Source organism: Mobula birostris, chromosome 16 (assembly GCF_030028105.1).
Source record: "Mobula birostris isolate sMobBir1 chromosome 16, sMobBir1.hap1, whole genome shotgun sequence".
Lineage (NCBI taxonomy): Eukaryota > Metazoa > Chordata > Chondrichthyes > Myliobatiformes > Myliobatidae > Mobula > Mobula birostris.
Window position 1 is genome coordinate 51363866 of NC_092385.1, and position 17404 is coordinate 51381269.

Here is a 17404-nt window from a genome sequence, read left to right on the forward strand (position 1 = left end):
CTATGGTTGAAGTTTGGATGTTAAGTATTGATATCCTGATATTGGGTAACTTGGAAGACTCTGCTTTAGATCAACAATAAGGTACAACCATAACTCCTTGTATTTATTTGTGCAGTTGGTGAAAAATATATTTCAATCTTTTCCTTCAGATATTTCAGCAATCTTTGGAGATACACCATTCAAAAAAGCCTGCTACTTTTATTCAAAAGGTATTAGTGAGATTAGAAAATATAGAGGATATGCAAGTAAAGGCTTATTTATTAGGAAGAACAAATGCAACAAAAAGAAATGGCACTGAATCTTTATTGACTTCTATTTGGTCCTTTGACACTTTAATACCATTACTCATTTCTGGGAAAATAAAATTTATACAATTTTCTTTTATACAAGTGTATTGCACATTGATTTTGGTAAACATTGATAGTTCAGCATTGTCCTTTACATTAAACATCCTGCTTTTGAGTAAATACTATTATCTGTAAGAAAACAATGCTCCACACGTAATCTTACCAATATCTTAAAAAATGAGGCAGATCTCATGTGCTTCGGAACCATCTACCATGGCACTCAGATTGGTCACATAGAAATGGAAATCATCTAAAATGTTAAAATGCTGGCCATCCAAACACATTTGGCATCATCATTGCACACATAACTGAAGGGAAAATCTTACGTAATTGTGTCCTAATCAGACTTCTCTTACTCTCACATAAATAAGTGTATAGGAATCTGGAGGAATTCCAATGATTGCACAATGGGTAATACCATGTGATTGATAAAATTGAAATAGCAGGTAAACTAGAGGATCATCCAAATAAGCCAAGGAAAGGAACAGGTAAACTTATAACTGTAACGTTAATATATTACAAAGAATAAATGATATCATTAAGTGAAGTTTGCAACTTGTTAGTGAAGAAAGCAAGCAAGGTGGGCCATTATCTCACTCGCTTTCATCTCCAGTCTCATTTGACTTAGCAAGGAAATACTGAATAGAAATAAGATCCTTTATCTTCGAGGAGGGTGAGGGGCATGTGAGTAAGTAGAGATGGACAAACTAATGGGAGAAAAGCAACACATGAAAGCAGAAGCAAAGATTAGTGTTTGGGTTGGAACAATAATAAGAGAAGGAACAGAAGGAAGGGTTGAAAGCATGGCGGAAGGAGGGTGAGAGTGAGTGTAGAAGAAAGCACAGCAGTGAGAGAGGGCAGGGCCAAGCAACTGACTATGTTGCTGAAAGGCAAGCCACTCAAATGTTTGGAAATGCCAAGATTGAGCAAATGAACATTACATACAGTATGTAAGCAATGTTAGCAAGAGATACCTGATGAAGATCTGTCAGAAGATGTAACCACAGACTGGAAATAACAAAATGCTGTATCGTTTCACGACCGATGTTTACCCTATTTATTCCTTCACTTCCCCTTTGGCCGATCTGGATGCCCCAACATCCATGCTAAGGCACATCATCATGAACTACACAAATGTTCCTTAAAATGTTAACCTTCAGCTTCTAAATCCATCAACTCAGACACTGAGTACCTTCATCCACTCTCTTCTCCAACCAGTTTGGAAAAGCCAATAGGTGTGCAATGATTTTCTAATAACAGAACAGAGAGAAAATATGCCTGTGCACACATGCACACACACAGACAGAAATGTGATGCAATTTAATTTTGTAATTTTAAGTAAATTATTCAAATACATTGTAAATTTGGAAATAACCAAAAGGGAGTTTGCTAAGTGTAAACAAGTGCTAATGGTCCATCCTTTGTTGAGGAGATTAATACATTTTCCACTGCAATAGCCAAGTGCATTTCACTTTAACCATCCCCATCCAAGGTCAAAACAACAGATACAAAATAGGGATAATGATTCAGTAACTGTCCATTTGTAAGAGGTTAACCCTCATAGTGTGTCTGACAGATTCACTGTTGATACAGAAAGCATAGAATGTGGTGAAGTTCAAAATCAGCATTTATAATTTGTCAAAAGACCTAACAAGTTTCTCACAGCAAATGTTATCAAAATGAAAGCCAACTATTTTAAGCTGGCCTTTAGAAGGTATCATTCTGGAACTGCAGACAAGACTATGAAATGATCTGAATTTCAGACCTCTCAAACTGATCTGCACCAATGTGGGTAAAAGTAATGAACAGAAAGTAAGGAACATATCCCAATGCCTTCAAAAAGTAAAGTTGTGGATGCTTTCAATCATGTTGTAGCAACAAATAATATGTCAGCTGCTTTTATATTTTTAAACAAGATGTAAAGCATCTTTACTTTCTGAATACAGATCACATAAAATCATCCACAAAAATAAATTGTGATATGGTTAATGAATATGATTATGGAACATTTCATTATAAGCAGTCCTCAAATCAGCCAGGAACAAAACCATCTAATTAATGTACATGGAACACACAAGAAAGATAACAGAAATCAACGTTGCTTAATACCCAGACAGACATGACACTAGATACTTCAGTTAAATGCACTGATAGTTTGAAGGCACGTTAGCCAAATCCAGAGTTGGTTATATTCTTTTGCTGGAGACACTCAGCACTACACCAGACAAACTGACTAATGCTCTTTCACAGTTCAGTTCTTCATAGCGTTGGGTTGATTCTTACACCAATATGATATATATGCATTAGTATAAATTTGGATATTATGTTCAATGAAGCTTCCTTATTTCACACTGTTGCACATTTAAGACAAGGGAATTACAAAAGTGGATTTAAACAAATATCTAGCACAAGTCTTTTACATTTAAATTTTTATCTAGACAAATGATTAAACATATGCCTTCATGGAAGACACTCACGCATCAAAACCCCACCTATTTTAACAAAAACATTTTCCCTTGCATTGAAGCAAGATGCATATGTAATATCACTATTGCAGAAATGAAATTACATGTCTTAGAAAAGCTTTGAGAAGTTTTAAAAATCTTAATAAATAAATGTTAACACACTTATATACAAAAAAAATCAAAGTTGCATAGCTGTAGGTTCTGTCCCTGGACATCTGTGCATTAGAGATGAGGTTGTTTTAAAGAAGTCCCACCATCTGGTCAATCTGCTGCATGTAAACTCCCTTTAAAGGCAACGCGTATCTTCTCTCACTGGGGACTCTGCTGCACTGTGGAGGTATTTTCAAAGCAATTAATTTTCATTACAACAAAATGCAAAACAAAAATATCCTATTTTGATTTAGAATATAAATGAATATGAGGTGGCCTGCAAATAAATAAATGTTATTTTCTGCATGAAGATCACTATTCAGTATCTTGTTAAAAACAGATTAAATGCATGGTACATGATATAGCAGCAACTGTATCTCTTCCAATCTGGGTACGTATGTGAAGTAAAGAGATTGCCCTTAACCAGTGTCAATGTAGCCATGGAAATGGATATATCACTAGAACCCATCTCCCATGCTCTTGCCAATCCCTTACCATAACAAGAAGAGGGATAGTGACAAAAGTTATCATAATGAATCTATGACAGAAACAGACCATTCAGCACAAGCAAGGATACATTGGCTGGTCTGGTACAAATTTCAACAGTGTCCAATTTGTAGACTTTTTAACAAAATCATACACAGCTAGTCTGACTTACATTGATGCTGGAGTTAGCAGGTCTGTGGTCCAGCATACTGGAGGTACCCACTGTACCTTCTTCTTTAGAGGTGGCATCTTCCCAGGGCTTTTCTCTGAAAAGTTTATCTACTGGCAAAATATGTCCTTCTGTTGTGAAAAGATATTTGCTCCCTGATCTGTGCAAAGGGTTGTCTTCATCAAACAGCTGTTCATTTATTCAAAACAAAGACAAGATTAAAAGTTGATTTTATCTAATCCATTAGCATCTGAACAGCAACACAGTCTGATCTAAACAGATATATTCAGAAACAGCTCAAGGAACAACTTCAAATACATTATCATACATTATTAACATACATCAGAAGTGAAATTACTAAATTCATCCTTTCAATGCAAGGTTAAAAGATGCAGTAAATAATTGTATAAATTGAAGCAATTTCCACAAGATTTCACACAAGAAATCATTATGAAGGTTGAATTGGAAACCTTCTGAGGTCATACAACTGATTAATTTGAAGCAAGAACATGCATATATATCTACCTTGTTGTTCAGCAGATCTCTGGGTTTTTAAATTATAAAGGAGTCAAGAAATAAGAGGTTAACAGCAGTAGGAAAGTTCAATGAGGTAAATGATTGCACATAATCTTATTGAATGACAGAGCAACAAGGGTGCGAATGGCCTATTTTTGCTTCTATTTCATAAAACCTAATTTCACACTACATGAAGAAATCTGCAGATGCTGGAATCCAAAGCAACACACACATAATGCTGGAAGAACTCAGCAGGTCAGGCAGTATCTATGGAAAAGTGTGTTAATGGAAGAGACTCTTTTCCATAGATACTGCCTGACCTGCTGAGTTCCTCCAATATTTTGTGTGTTGCTTTCACTATAGCTTGTTAGATGGAAGTGAGATTTGCATGTCTGAAGTTGCTGACAGCACAAGGTTAAGTAACAAGAAAAGACAGCCAGAAGAAGAGATTGCAAGTAGTCTGCAATGACAGATAAATTTAAGTGACAAAGTTGTGACAAATGGAATTCAATATAGGAAAAAGATGATTCAGTTTGCATATTGAAGATCTAAGTGTTAAGTTCTAAGAAGCCACTACTTCAGATGAGCAGAGGTTTAGGGTCTTGTACTAAATTTTAGGGCACAGTTATATGGTTAACTGAGCCCTTTTATTGACAGGCTGGAGCACAGAAGGTTACATAACTATGCAGAGCTGCCGTATGCCATCTGAAGCACTGCAGTCATTTCTGGCACAGCTCACTCAAGATGCATTAGATCCGCAAGCAGCACAAGGCAGATTCATCAGAATGACACTTAGACTGGAAGGTTATGTTATGAACACAGGTTACACAGACTAGGCTCAAAATTTTGAGAAGATGGAAAATTACGGCATGATTGAGATGTCCGCAAGCAATTTAAAAAGAACCATGAGAAACTATTGTCATGGTGAAGAGACAGGAAAACGTGGGGGCATGATAAGCTGTGGTAGCAAGACAGTGAAGTACTGGAGTCCTATCCAGAATCTTGACTACTAATCAATGGTTAAATCCCACCAGGCAGCTGGACTAATATTGAATTTAACAAATAGATTGAAAGGTAGCATGGCACAGACAAATTGCTGTAAAATCCAGATGGATCACCAAAGCCCCTGACGAAGGATACCAGTTCTCATCTGATCCGTTTTGAGACTCTGGAACTAAGCAGAGAAATTGCCAAAAATCCACTCAGTTCAGAGGCAGTTACAAAAACAAGCAATAAAATCCCTCTAAGCAGTGGCACCCATACCCTACAACAGATAATCATTCCAAAAATGAGAGGTAAACCACTCTTAGTTGACAACAGTAAGGTGCTTTACACAAAGGATAGAGACACAACTTATCCACAAGACTTACTTGAAAAATCTGCATAAATCCTCAATTTGCGACTTTGCATACTGGCATGCATCTAAACTTACAAGTCTTATCATGCAGCAAAATTATCTCAAACTCAAGTTTTTTTTTTTAAAAAATCTGTTTCGTTTGTGCATGCCATACCTTTGAAACACTTACACCAATTTTTTTCTACCAGAAATTATGAAGTTCTCTTTTACAGTGCAAGTTTCCAATGTAACCTTGTCAGTTTGCAATTACAATGTTCCATCATTGACAAGATTAGGGGTTAGTTTCATCTCTCTCTGATCTATAGCTGTTTGTCAGTTACAAACTACATTTCAGACAATCCCCCATGACGATTTAGCAGACAATAAGATAATCGAATGACCCAACACAGAAGTAGGCCTATTATAAACAAGTTGCTTCTTTGAAATTACAATTTAATCAATCCCACACTCCCCGGCACACTCCATTTTCCATTCTGGTATTCATCCAATTACTTTTCCACTGAATTTGCTTTCAGCACCAGTATTCCAGGTTACAACTGGCTGCATTAAACAGTATTTTACTGCAATAACCAACTACCTTTATTAAACAAATTACTAAAAAGGTAACGTACCAAATATAAATATTTACAGGTCTCACTGAGAAAGAAGCTCTCCATTCGGTCTTCCTTTGACTTGTCTATTACATGATGAAGTGTAGCATAACCACACCTGCTTCCAAATAAAACAGCCAACAGTAACTTAAGTGCCACAATATGTCATATAACACTGCCTAACAAATTTTTCAAGTGTTGCTTCCTCAGAAATATTCTGTGGTTGATAGACCACTTGAAACTGAACACAAACATAATTTCAGACTACTTGTATCACATAGGAATTTGGAAAAACAAGAAATTTATTTTAATTGGATATAATGCATTTAATTGTGTAACTGTGCTGACGCTTTGCAATAGTTTAACTAAGCTAACAATGTTTTGTTGATGATTTTCATTTGTACTCAGTGTCTAAGGCTTCTTACTTAAGTGCCCAACAATAATCAGCCAGCATTGATGAATTCCAGTTGCCCTGATACAGTCCCTCCACGACCATAATGTCCAGGGAAACCATTCACTATGCTCGCCACTGATAGTGCCAAGATTTGCAAGGAAGGATCTAAACGGGAATGCAACAAATGTGAAGAGCCTAAGCTTTGTCTTGGTCACCAATTTTATACCCAAAACAGAGCTCATAAGCTTTCTTAATAAGAGGAGTTATGCTCCATCTTTGAGATTTAAGTGTATACTCGTCACAAATATAACGAAGTATTGTGGCTATTGCAACATTGGGAAGACATTTTGTTATCAATACTCCTGAAAATATAATTACTTTATTACGAGTACCTACAATATGCTATGTGCATAGAGTATGCACATCACCATGATTGCAAACTGATATACATGTAACACAATGCATAGAATAGTGTGTGTGTGATGCTTTTACAGCCTTTCTAAAACCTGATCTGCATTGCAGCATCCACCCTACCTAAGTATGCCCAAGCATTACTGGACAAGACAGAAACTTTTCAGCCTACATTGTGGGCAATATTTTAATTAACTTGTATTATGAATTGAAATAACAAATATAGACGATTACAAAATAAACAGTGCGTGATAGGGAAAATCCATGATGATTTTCATGATCAGTAGTCCAAAATCCATAATATAGTCTCAAAAGTATTCAGAAAGCAAAATCTTTATCGTCCAGTGTAACCAATCAAATAGCAGAAAATCAGAACTGACAACTGGCCTGCTTTGTTACCCTTTGCAGTCACAAGTATCAAAAGAATACCAATCAATAAAAACTACAGATATTGGAGAGCTAAATTAAAAACTAAAACCGCTAGAAACACTCAGCACTTCAGGAAACATCCATGAAAAGTGATTTAACTATTCAGGTCAGACCTACAGGCAGCTTATGTTCCAAAGATCTGTTACCTAACCAGTGCCAGAATGTAGAATACCTTATAGAGAAAATGTTGAAATCAAATGGAAAATATAATAAGTATCAGGAAAAACAGTGTGGTAGGAGCAAGCAGGAGGTCCCAAGGATAGGAGATAAATTTAAAGAGTCCCAATGAAACAAATCTGGAACCAGAATGAGATTAGCTAAGCAGTTGGCAACGATTCTGTATTGATTTAGAAAAAGTAATTGGGTGAAAAGGGATAATCAATACAAGACAAATCCCAGGAGAACACAACCAAATTAGAACAATAATTTCCGAGGAATAAGTATGCAGAAAAGTATTGCAATAAATGTTTGAAAATAGTGAGGAGCAAGTGCTAAAATGAATTTAAGCTATTAGAACAGCAGTACACAAACGTTTTCATAATAAAATAGTAACACAAGAGGCTCTGCAGATGCTAGAAATCCAGAGTAACAAACACAAAATGCTGGAGCAACTCTAGGTCTGGCAACAATTTATGAAGGGTCTCAGGCTGAAACACTGACAGTTAATTCCTCTCCTTAGATGCTTCCTGACCTGTTGAGTTGCTCCAGCATTTTGTATGTATTACTCGTAATCAAACAGTGAAGCTTGAAGTCACACTGCATTACAAGGAACCAAATAAAGGCCACTTTAATAGTGAAAGGGAGACTGAGATTAAATTAAATGAACTTGGAAGTTTAAAAAAAAGTGAAAATTCAATTATTCTAAAAAGTGAACACTGTTTCTTTCATACAGTACAGTGCCCAAATATGAATAATATAATGAAAGCTTTCAGTGATCACACAAATGTTGGATGATAAGACACAATGCTGGGCAGATGTAGTTCAAAATGGAAAAAGTGAAATGAAACACTTTGGACGGTTGAACTTGATGGTACAGTATGAAAGTTGCCTCACAGGTGGATAGGGTAGTTAAGAAAGCTTATGGGGTGTTAGCTTTCATAAGTCGGGGGATAGAGTTTGTGATGTAGGGCGATGTAATGATGCAGCTCTATAAAACTCTGGTTAGGCCACACTTGGAGTACTGTGTCCAGTTCTGGTCGCCTCACTATAGGAAGGATGTGGAAGCATTGGATTTACCAGGATGCTGCCTGGTTTTTAGAGACTATGCATTATGATCAGAGATCAAGGGAGCTAGGGCTTTTTACTCTTTAGAGAGGAGGAGGATGAGAGGAGACATGATAGAGGTGTACAAGGTAATAAGAGGAATAGATAGAGTAGATAGCCAGTGCCTCTTCCCCAGGGCACCACTGCTCAATACAAGAGGACATGGCTTTAAGGTAAGGGGTGGGAAGTTCAAGGGGGATATTAGAGGAACGTTTTTTACTCAGAGTAGTTGGTGTGTGGAATGCACTGCCTGAGTCAGTGGTGGAGGCAGATAGACGAGTGAAATTTAAGAGATTACTAGACAGGTATATGGAGGAATTTAAGTTGGGGGCTTATATGGGAGGCAGAGTTTGAGGGTCGGCACAACATTGTGGGCCGAAGGGCCTGTACTGTGCTGTACTATTCTATGTTCTATAGAGGAACAGAGGGATCTTGGGGGTCCATGTCCACAGATCTATCAAAGTTGTTGTGCAAGTTGATAGGACGGTTAAGAAGGCATATGGTGTGCTGGCCTTCATTGGCTAGGGGACTGAGTTCAAGAGCCACAAATTGCAGCTCTATTAAACTCTGGTTTGACCACACTTGGGGGTATTGTGTTCAGTTCTGGTGGTCTCATTATAGAAAAGATATGGAAGCTTTAGAGGGTGCAAAGGAGATTTACCAGGATGCTGCCTGAATTAGAAAATATGTCTCAAGAGGAAAGGTTGAGTGAGCTAGGGCTATTCTATTTGAGTGAAGAAAGATGAGAGGACACTTGATATAGGTGTACAAGATGATCAAAACCAATTGGTCAGCCAACGCTGTTTTCCCCAGGTGGCACTAGCTAATATAAGAGGGCATACTTTTAAGGTGACTGGAGGCAAATATAGGTGGACAAAGGTAGGTTTTTCTTTTTACACAAAGAGTGGTATGCGCATGGAATGCACAGATACATTAGGGACTTTTAAAAGATTCTTAGAAAGCCACATGGATCAAAGAAAAAAATGGAGGGCTAAGTGGGAAGGAAGGATCAGATGCTTGCAATATACTAAGAAATAACCATTCTTATACCACAGAAGTACAATTCTTATACACCTAAAATTAGCAGCTCCTAACAATTTATTGGTTGCATACTTTAATAACCAGCGGGGGAGGGGGAGGACATGTATGAGACAAGGCAAAAGAAAATAATTAGAAACTTCATGATTTATTTATTTCACAATATAGCTGGGTAACAAGCCCCTCCAGCCCAATGAACCCACACTGCCTAATTACACTCATGTGAACAATTTACCCACTAACCTATATGCCTTCGGAATATGGGAAGCAACCAGAGCACCGGAAGGAAACCCACGCAGTCACAGGGAAAATATACAAAATCCTTACAAGGGCAGGAATTGAAGCCAGGACTCTGGTGCTGCAAGAGCGTTGTGCTGAACACTACACTACTGTGCTGCAGTCAGGATTCATGAGACGTGTGTTTTTATTGGAGGTGGATAACCCTTGGCCATATTACCGGTTAAGTAACACAAAAGCAAAATTGTGCAAACAAGAAAAACCTGAAATAAAAAAATGACATTGAAAATGGGCTGCAAGTTAGAGGGAACAATATTAACAATTCAAATCAATAAACTTTTATCACAGCCTGATAATTGGGAGATGCAATCAATTTAATGGAAGAAGCAAACGGAAGGAAATCTTCAAAATTGTGAAAGTAAGGAGATCCCTTCTTCCAGCATGACCAGCCGAAGGGAAAGGTTGGGTTCTCCTGGTGCAATTGAATGCCTTAGATCTCCAAGTTGTTAGGGAAATCTTCATTAGAGGACAGGCAAAAACTTAACGCAAGGGATTGTGAAAAACATTCCTACATTCTCCTCTCCTTCCGCTCTTCATCATTGCTACTATTTGTCACTTCATTCAGTTGCATCCATTCAAATCTCTCAGACTCATGAATCAAACCTAGTGAGAAGTAACACGAGTTTATTTCCCATAAAATCTTACTCACCTAATCAAAACCTTTATATTTACAACTACACTGTTAAGTAATCTAAAAGCTAACAGTAGCAATCAAGAAATTTTATCCTGATGGAGCTTTTAAAAGTGATTTAAGAGCAATATTAAACTTTAAAGTTTTTACAAAAAACACCATTCAAGGATGAACTTTATTCACCATACACAGATGAACAATGTATAAATTGCATTCCAATACAGACCTGACTTTTGTGTACTTCTCCAGACTTTGAAGGATATCCATTCCCACATGCAAGTAGAAAGGATTTTTTGTTGCCTGATAAGAAAAAGTGATATACAATCAAAGGCATCAAATCAATTAATGCTGATTCTTCACAGCACAAATTCAACACGAAATTTTTAACTTAACATTTATAAATTGGTTTCCCGGAAAATACAATTCATTGCCAAACTCTAACACTTCAAAGTTCTATGGAAACAATTGATAACAGTCAACGTTCCTTCAGGATATAAAATTAATTTTAGTACAAGTGAATTGTTTCCTTTAAATGATTCTGTTTCTATATATGATAATACTCCCTTTAAAGTTTCAGACCCTTTTAGATATTTAGGTATTGTAATTACTAAAAAATATAAGGATCTTTATAAAGCTAATTTTGTTCCCTCAGTAGACTCTATGAAGTATTTATTTAGTAGATGGAGTCCACTTACATGTTCACTTGTTGGTCGTATTCATATAGTTAAAATGATGATTCTACCCAAATTTTTATATTTATTTCAGAATACGCCTGTTTTTTTGACTAGGAAGTTTTTTGATCAGATTGATTCTATTATTTTATCTTTTATTTGGAATAATAAAAGACCAAGAATTTGTAAATGTCATTTACAAAAATTGAAAAAGAATGGAGGTCTTGCTTTGCCTAATTTTAGAATGTATTATTGGGCTGTTAATCTGCAATACATGTCTTTTTGGTTATACTGGGTTGATAAGAGTGATCGGCCAATTTGGGAAGACCTGGAACTAAAAGTTATAAACAGTTTTATTTAACCTCATTATTGGGGGCTCCTTTACCTATGCAATTAGATAAAGTTGTTAATTTAAACTTATATCCTGTGATTAAGTATTCTTTACAAATTTGGCTCCAGTTCCACAATTTTTTTCTTAAAAATTTAAACTTTGTAGTTTAATTTACCAAAATTACTTTTTTAAGCCTTCTTTGAGTGATCCAATTTTTCTACTTTGGAAAAATAAAGGTATTAATTCTTTTTTGGATTTATTTAAAGAAGATAGATTGATGTCCTTTGAACAATTAATTGATAAATATTCTCTTTCATACTCACACTTTCTGCAATACCTTCAAGTTAGACATTTTTTACAAAAATATTTAAGTAATTTCCCTTACATATTGGAGGCTGACCTGTTAGATACTATTATGAGTATGAATCCTTTGATTAAGGGTTCTATTGGAAGAATTTATAATTTACTATTACAATGGGATAAGCATCCTTTATCTAAGATTAAACAGGATTGGGAAAAGGAACTTAATTTGACTTTTATGACAGAGGACTGGATGCGGATATTGAAGTTGGTTAACTCTACTTCAATTTGTGCTAGCCATTCATTGATTCAATTTAAAATTGTACATCGTTATCATTTGACAAAGGAGAGACTTTCTAAAATCTTTCCTCATGTTGATAGTCATTGTGATAGATGTAAAACTGAGATAGCTACACTGACACATATGTTTTGGTCTTGTTCTATATTGGAACAGTTCTGGAAGTCGGTTTTCTCAACAATTTCTAAAGCACTTAAAATTAATTTACAACCTAATTAACTGTGCTTTTTGGAATAGTTCCTCAAAATATTCATGGTATTTCTGTGTCTGACCAACATGTTATTGCATTTGTTACATTGACAGCTAGGAGGGCCATTTTGTTGAAGTGGAAGGATACATCAGCTCCCACTTTGTCACAATGGTTCTCTCAAGTGATGCTATGTCTTAGTTTGGAGAAAATTAGAAGTCAAACCTTTGAACCTTTATTTGATTTTGAGAAAAGATGGGGCTCATTTGCTCATTATTATCATTTGAGTTAATTGATAGATTTTTCCACGATCTAATTGTAAATTCTTTTAGTATATTTTCTTTTCTTGCTGGCGGTTTGATGTTTACTTTTAGAAGTTTTTCGTATGACGCATGGCTCCGGGGTTGTACACCTAATGGGTTCTCTTTTTTTTCCTCACTTTTCTGCTCAGTAGGTTTTTTCTGCTATCACAATATTTTGTTTTCAATCTTTAAGATGATGTTTTTTTTGAGGCATTATAAGTGTTGTTACTTCGAAGTACTCATGTTATTTTTCCTATATATACAATAAAAAGGTTTGAAAAGAAAGATAATGGTCAACATTCCATGCCTAACTGGGTGGTCTCAATCAAAGCAGTGTTTGGTCACTGCAACTGAGTTAACTCAATGGTTTCAGGTCAAGGAGAGCATCTGGAATTATACTGTACCAGGATTTTTCTGTACTATAAGTGAGAAAATATGGAATTTGTAAAAAAAAAAAAAAATTTTTAGAAGTGTATAAGCCATGCCCCATACATGCAGTAATGTGGAATCAGATTCAGCAAATTCAGTTCATGTAGAATCTTAATCCAACATATATTAATGTAGATATAAGTACTGTCCTCCAAAGAATGCATATATTTTCCTAGAAATCTATCCCAATTAGAGTATTCCCTGACTGACTGGAGAGACAGATAACAAGCACATACTGCAAAGGATGCAGATATGACTGTGCAAATGACCAAACTTGCAATTTCTGGACTAAACTTTCACTGAGATATAGTTGTACATGAAAATTATGCAAAAGAGGCAAATATCTATTATGAAAAATTATTTGTAAAAATATTCAAACCCTAGAAACGTCAGCACCGAACAAATGTAACTTTGCTTGTGCCCAGATGTTAGTAAGCCTACAAATGCTATAACTCTACAGCATCATTCCTTCTGCTCACAAACTGTTACTGTTTATTAAACAGTATCAACCTGACACACATCCTAGCATTCATTCTTCAAAAATCAATATAAACTGCAGCTTGGCAGAGATTCATGATCAGTTTGTTTGCACATTACAAATTCCATGAACGTATAACATAATTTCAAGCAATTAAAAAAATCTAATTAAGAGGACTAAACATCCAGATCAGAAATCTCCAAAGTAAGGAATTCAAAATGACATATTTGCTCATATTACATGACCTTAAAGTGCCAAGAGCTCAAAACCAAAGTGAACCAGACAATTCCTTCCTGAGAAACCAGCCACTTATCCCATATTTTATTCCATTTTCACATCAGTGATCTTAATCATTCCATCACTAGGGTGGCCATTATTTTAATCTGGATTTCAGCCAGAAATTCTTGAATTTCCTCTCTAAACCATGCTATTTATTGCGTTGTTCATTTTGCTGGTACATCCTGTTGAACAAGTGTATCTAAAGCTTTATTTGTTCACCCCTTCTGAAGGTGGCACACAACAATGCGTTTCATAGATCATAAGATAATGGAGGAGAATTAGGCCATTTAGCCCACCGAGTCTACTCTGCCATTTCATCATGGTTGATTCATTTTCCCTTTCAGCCCCATCTCCTGCCTTCGTTCCGTTTCCACACTATTGTTCTAACTACAATGAAACCCAAATGTTTCCCTGTGTTGGAACAATTCTATTATACTTACTCACACAGATGAGTCTGAAGAGCATGAAAGTATTTAACAAAACATAACATGATAATGATAGGGAGTAAAGAGCTCTTGAACAGATTGGTTGCAGTGAAAAATAACATTAAGTTACTGGTATCATACCTGATACAGTAGGTAAGTAGACTCAACTAATTCGGGCCTTAGTGGGTAAAACATCACATCAGGAGCTTGTAGTTGCCAATTATACCGCTCTGGAAGAGCCCCATATCGTTTCCATATGGCATAATAGAAAGCATGGAGGCAAATAGCATCTTCTACATCACCTGTTAACACCTAAAAACAAACAAAAATATCTTTATGCCTTAAAAAGCCCACTTAGAAACATTACAAGTGTTTAGAAAAATGCTCATTTTAAAATCAATAATATACCTGAAGACCAGGGAAAAAGGCTTGCAGTGAATCAATCCACGTATTCATTAATTGCCCATTCAACATATTCACGTTAACATAAAGTGGAGGATCTCCCTCTCCTTCATTACAAGCTTCACGCCTGTGTTAAAAAAAATATTGATAAAAATTTAAAACTACCATCTGTCAGTTGATAAGCTAACTCTGGAAGAGATTACAGACTTCATAACATTTGTTTCAAATGTATTATTTTGCTAATAATTAAAACTACACCACCAAAGTATTCAGCACAGGAAGTGGCATTAGTTCATCACACAGGTATCACCCAATCTTTAGTATACAGTATATTATGTAGTAATTGCTGGAGAAGCTTTTAAAAACTGAGCCATATTGCAGGATATTCTGATCTACAGACTAAATTTTTGTGTAGACATAGCATGCATTGAACAGGAAAAATCAGTCCATAAAATGTCAATTGTGCATCACTTATGTTTAAGAGAGTAATGTTTGCATTAAAAGCTAACTTGAAGAGACCAAGGACAAACTTTCAAGATTAGAAAATGGCCTATAGTCCAAATTAATCTATTCATTTTCCTATTAGTTACATAGGTAGTCACCATACCAATCCCAGACAAAAGTCGTGTGTCAAGCTGCCAATCAAGCTGTTGAGTGCAATGTAAATGACTGAGTTTAAGCATATAGATTGAAATTATCCTCCACTCACTGGAAATTTGTGACAAATATTCCTGCTGTTATTTTGAAATGTTGCTATAGTTTCTAATGCAAGTCATATTTTTCTGCTCCTTAAAAAGACTATACTTTCAGTAAATAATCACAGAATCATACAACACAGAAGCAGGCCTTTCAGCCCTATATTGCAATGCCAACCATCGAGAACAAAACTACATATATTTCATTTTGCAACACTTGTCCCTTTATTCCAAGTCTTAGGAATTCAAACGGGCATCAAGGTACCTTTTAAATGCAGGAAACTCCACCTCCACTGTCCCTCAGACAGAGAGTTCAGATTCCAACCAATCTTTGGATTAAAATAATTCTTAACTAGGACCACCTTAAAATCTCCCAATCTTTGCCTTGAACCCAGGCTCTCTGGTTTCAGCCATAGATAAATATTTGTTATCTACCCTGTCTTTGCTCTTTATAATTATAAATGCCTCATTTTGGTCCCTCTGACCTCCTTTGTTCTAGAAGTATGAACTTTGGTAAATGCTATGCAAATAAATTGTTGAGTATTTGTAATAACATCTGGTTCCTGCAAATAGCACTATTGGATTAAGCTGCTGTTAAAAAAACCACATATAAATTATAGCTATATTAGCAAGTTTCAGCCTTTGCACAGAACATAAGGTAAGCTTTGCTGATGCCACAGGCTCTGAAACTGCAGATTTGCTCATTTTCAGTGAGACATTCTAATAATCTTTCCTATTAAGGTAAAGCAATGAAAATTTAGCATATTAATAATACTTTGCCTTAAATTCCAACCTTCTCTAGGTAATCTGCGTTTTCAAAAAGATGCCAAAGAAAAGATAGTTAACTAAGGGTTTATAGGATCGCCAATAACATAGTCACCAGAACACTCCTGCATCCCACTCAAATTTAATGCAGAGGGCTGATATAATTGACTTTCCATACTCTACAATCATACAGCGAGGCCTCAGCGCCAATCAGATCTCAACTAATGTAGAGTAGAGGCCCTGCTGCAGAATTCACTTGACAGGCTTTGACATCAGAAAAAAGCTGAGGATAGAACATGTTTTGAAAATGACTAACAGTTTTTCAAAAACACTTCCGTAACATTTGTGCAGTTTAACGCTAAGGAGTTCCAGCAAGACGTAGGCCTCACTTGGGAGTTGCAAAGTCTGTCACTGATGTAACACTGTCTCATTCTACTCAGGAATGACTTTAATTTAAACAGCTAAGTGATGGCCTCACCCAGGAAGATTCACTCTATTAGCCCAAATAAAGGATAGGATAAAGGACACAAATTGGTAGGAACATGCACAGGAATACAGCAGACTTTACCAGTTCCACAGGTATGTACAAAAAACACATCAATAAAAGATGTGGAATAATGCAATATGTCAGTCTGCAGATGATATTAAACCAGCAGCCAGTGAGAAGAAAAATTCTGAAGGAATGCAGGCAGGATAAGCAAGTCGGCAAGTAGGCATGAACATAAAATGGGAGTAAGGTATTATTTATAGGAACAACTGAAATATAATTGATTATATGCTGAGATAAAATTGTACAGAGGGATACTGGTATGCCATTTTAAAATGTATAGAAAGTTGAGAGCTAGATACAGCAATTACTTAGGAAGAACAGCCTGATGGCCCTTACTACAGGCAATTTTAAGTAGAAAAGACCTGCTGTATTTCTGCAGGGCTTTTGGAGAGACAACACTAAAGTATTGTGTAGTCCTCATATCCAGGTCAGGACTTATTTGCAGGTACAGCACAGATTCCCTGCATTATGTCCTATGCTGAGAGGACTAGCCTACAAAGTTAAATCAAGTCAATATTGAGTATATGCACTGACATTTAGGTGAGAGGAGATCTCATTGAGATGAGCCAAGATAGCAAAAACAGCAAGTTCAAGGGGCCTCGTAGCCTACTCCTATTTGATACAGCAAGGAAACTGTCTCTTCAGTCCACTACACCAAGCACCCACGTACAACATGCCCATTTTTTTTCCCTCTTGCACTCCCATTATCTCCTTCCTCAGAGAAATTTACCCACCAACCAGCAAGCTTT

The 17404-nt window shown here is 36.2% G+C and overlaps 1 protein-coding gene across 3 annotated transcripts in view; it reads right to left on the reverse strand.

Annotated features, from left to right (window-relative positions):
- Positions 1–285: 285 nt before the first annotated feature.
- The window catches only part of edem1 (ER degradation enhancer, mannosidase alpha-like 1), a 40378-nt gene continuing 23259 nt past the window's right edge, over positions 286–17404 (reverse strand). Inside the window, exons 7-12 of one of the 3 annotated variants that reach the window (XM_072280622.1) lie at positions 14652–14772; positions 14385–14555; positions 10770–10843; positions 6102–6198; positions 3621–3806; positions 286–3141 (exon numbers count right to left, since the gene is read on the reverse strand). In XM_072280622.1, coding sequence (XP_072136723.1) covers positions 3052–3141; positions 3621–3806; positions 6102–6198; positions 10770–10843; positions 14385–14555; positions 14652–14772 — 739 coding nt within the window. In that variant the 3' untranslated portion in view covers positions 286–3051. Of the gene's footprint in view, positions 3142–3620; positions 3807–6101; positions 6199–9868; positions 10116–10769; positions 10844–14384; positions 14556–14651; positions 14773–17404 lie in introns of those variants that run through there. The other 2 variants (XM_072280623.1, XM_072280624.1) reach the window with 2 other exon arrangements.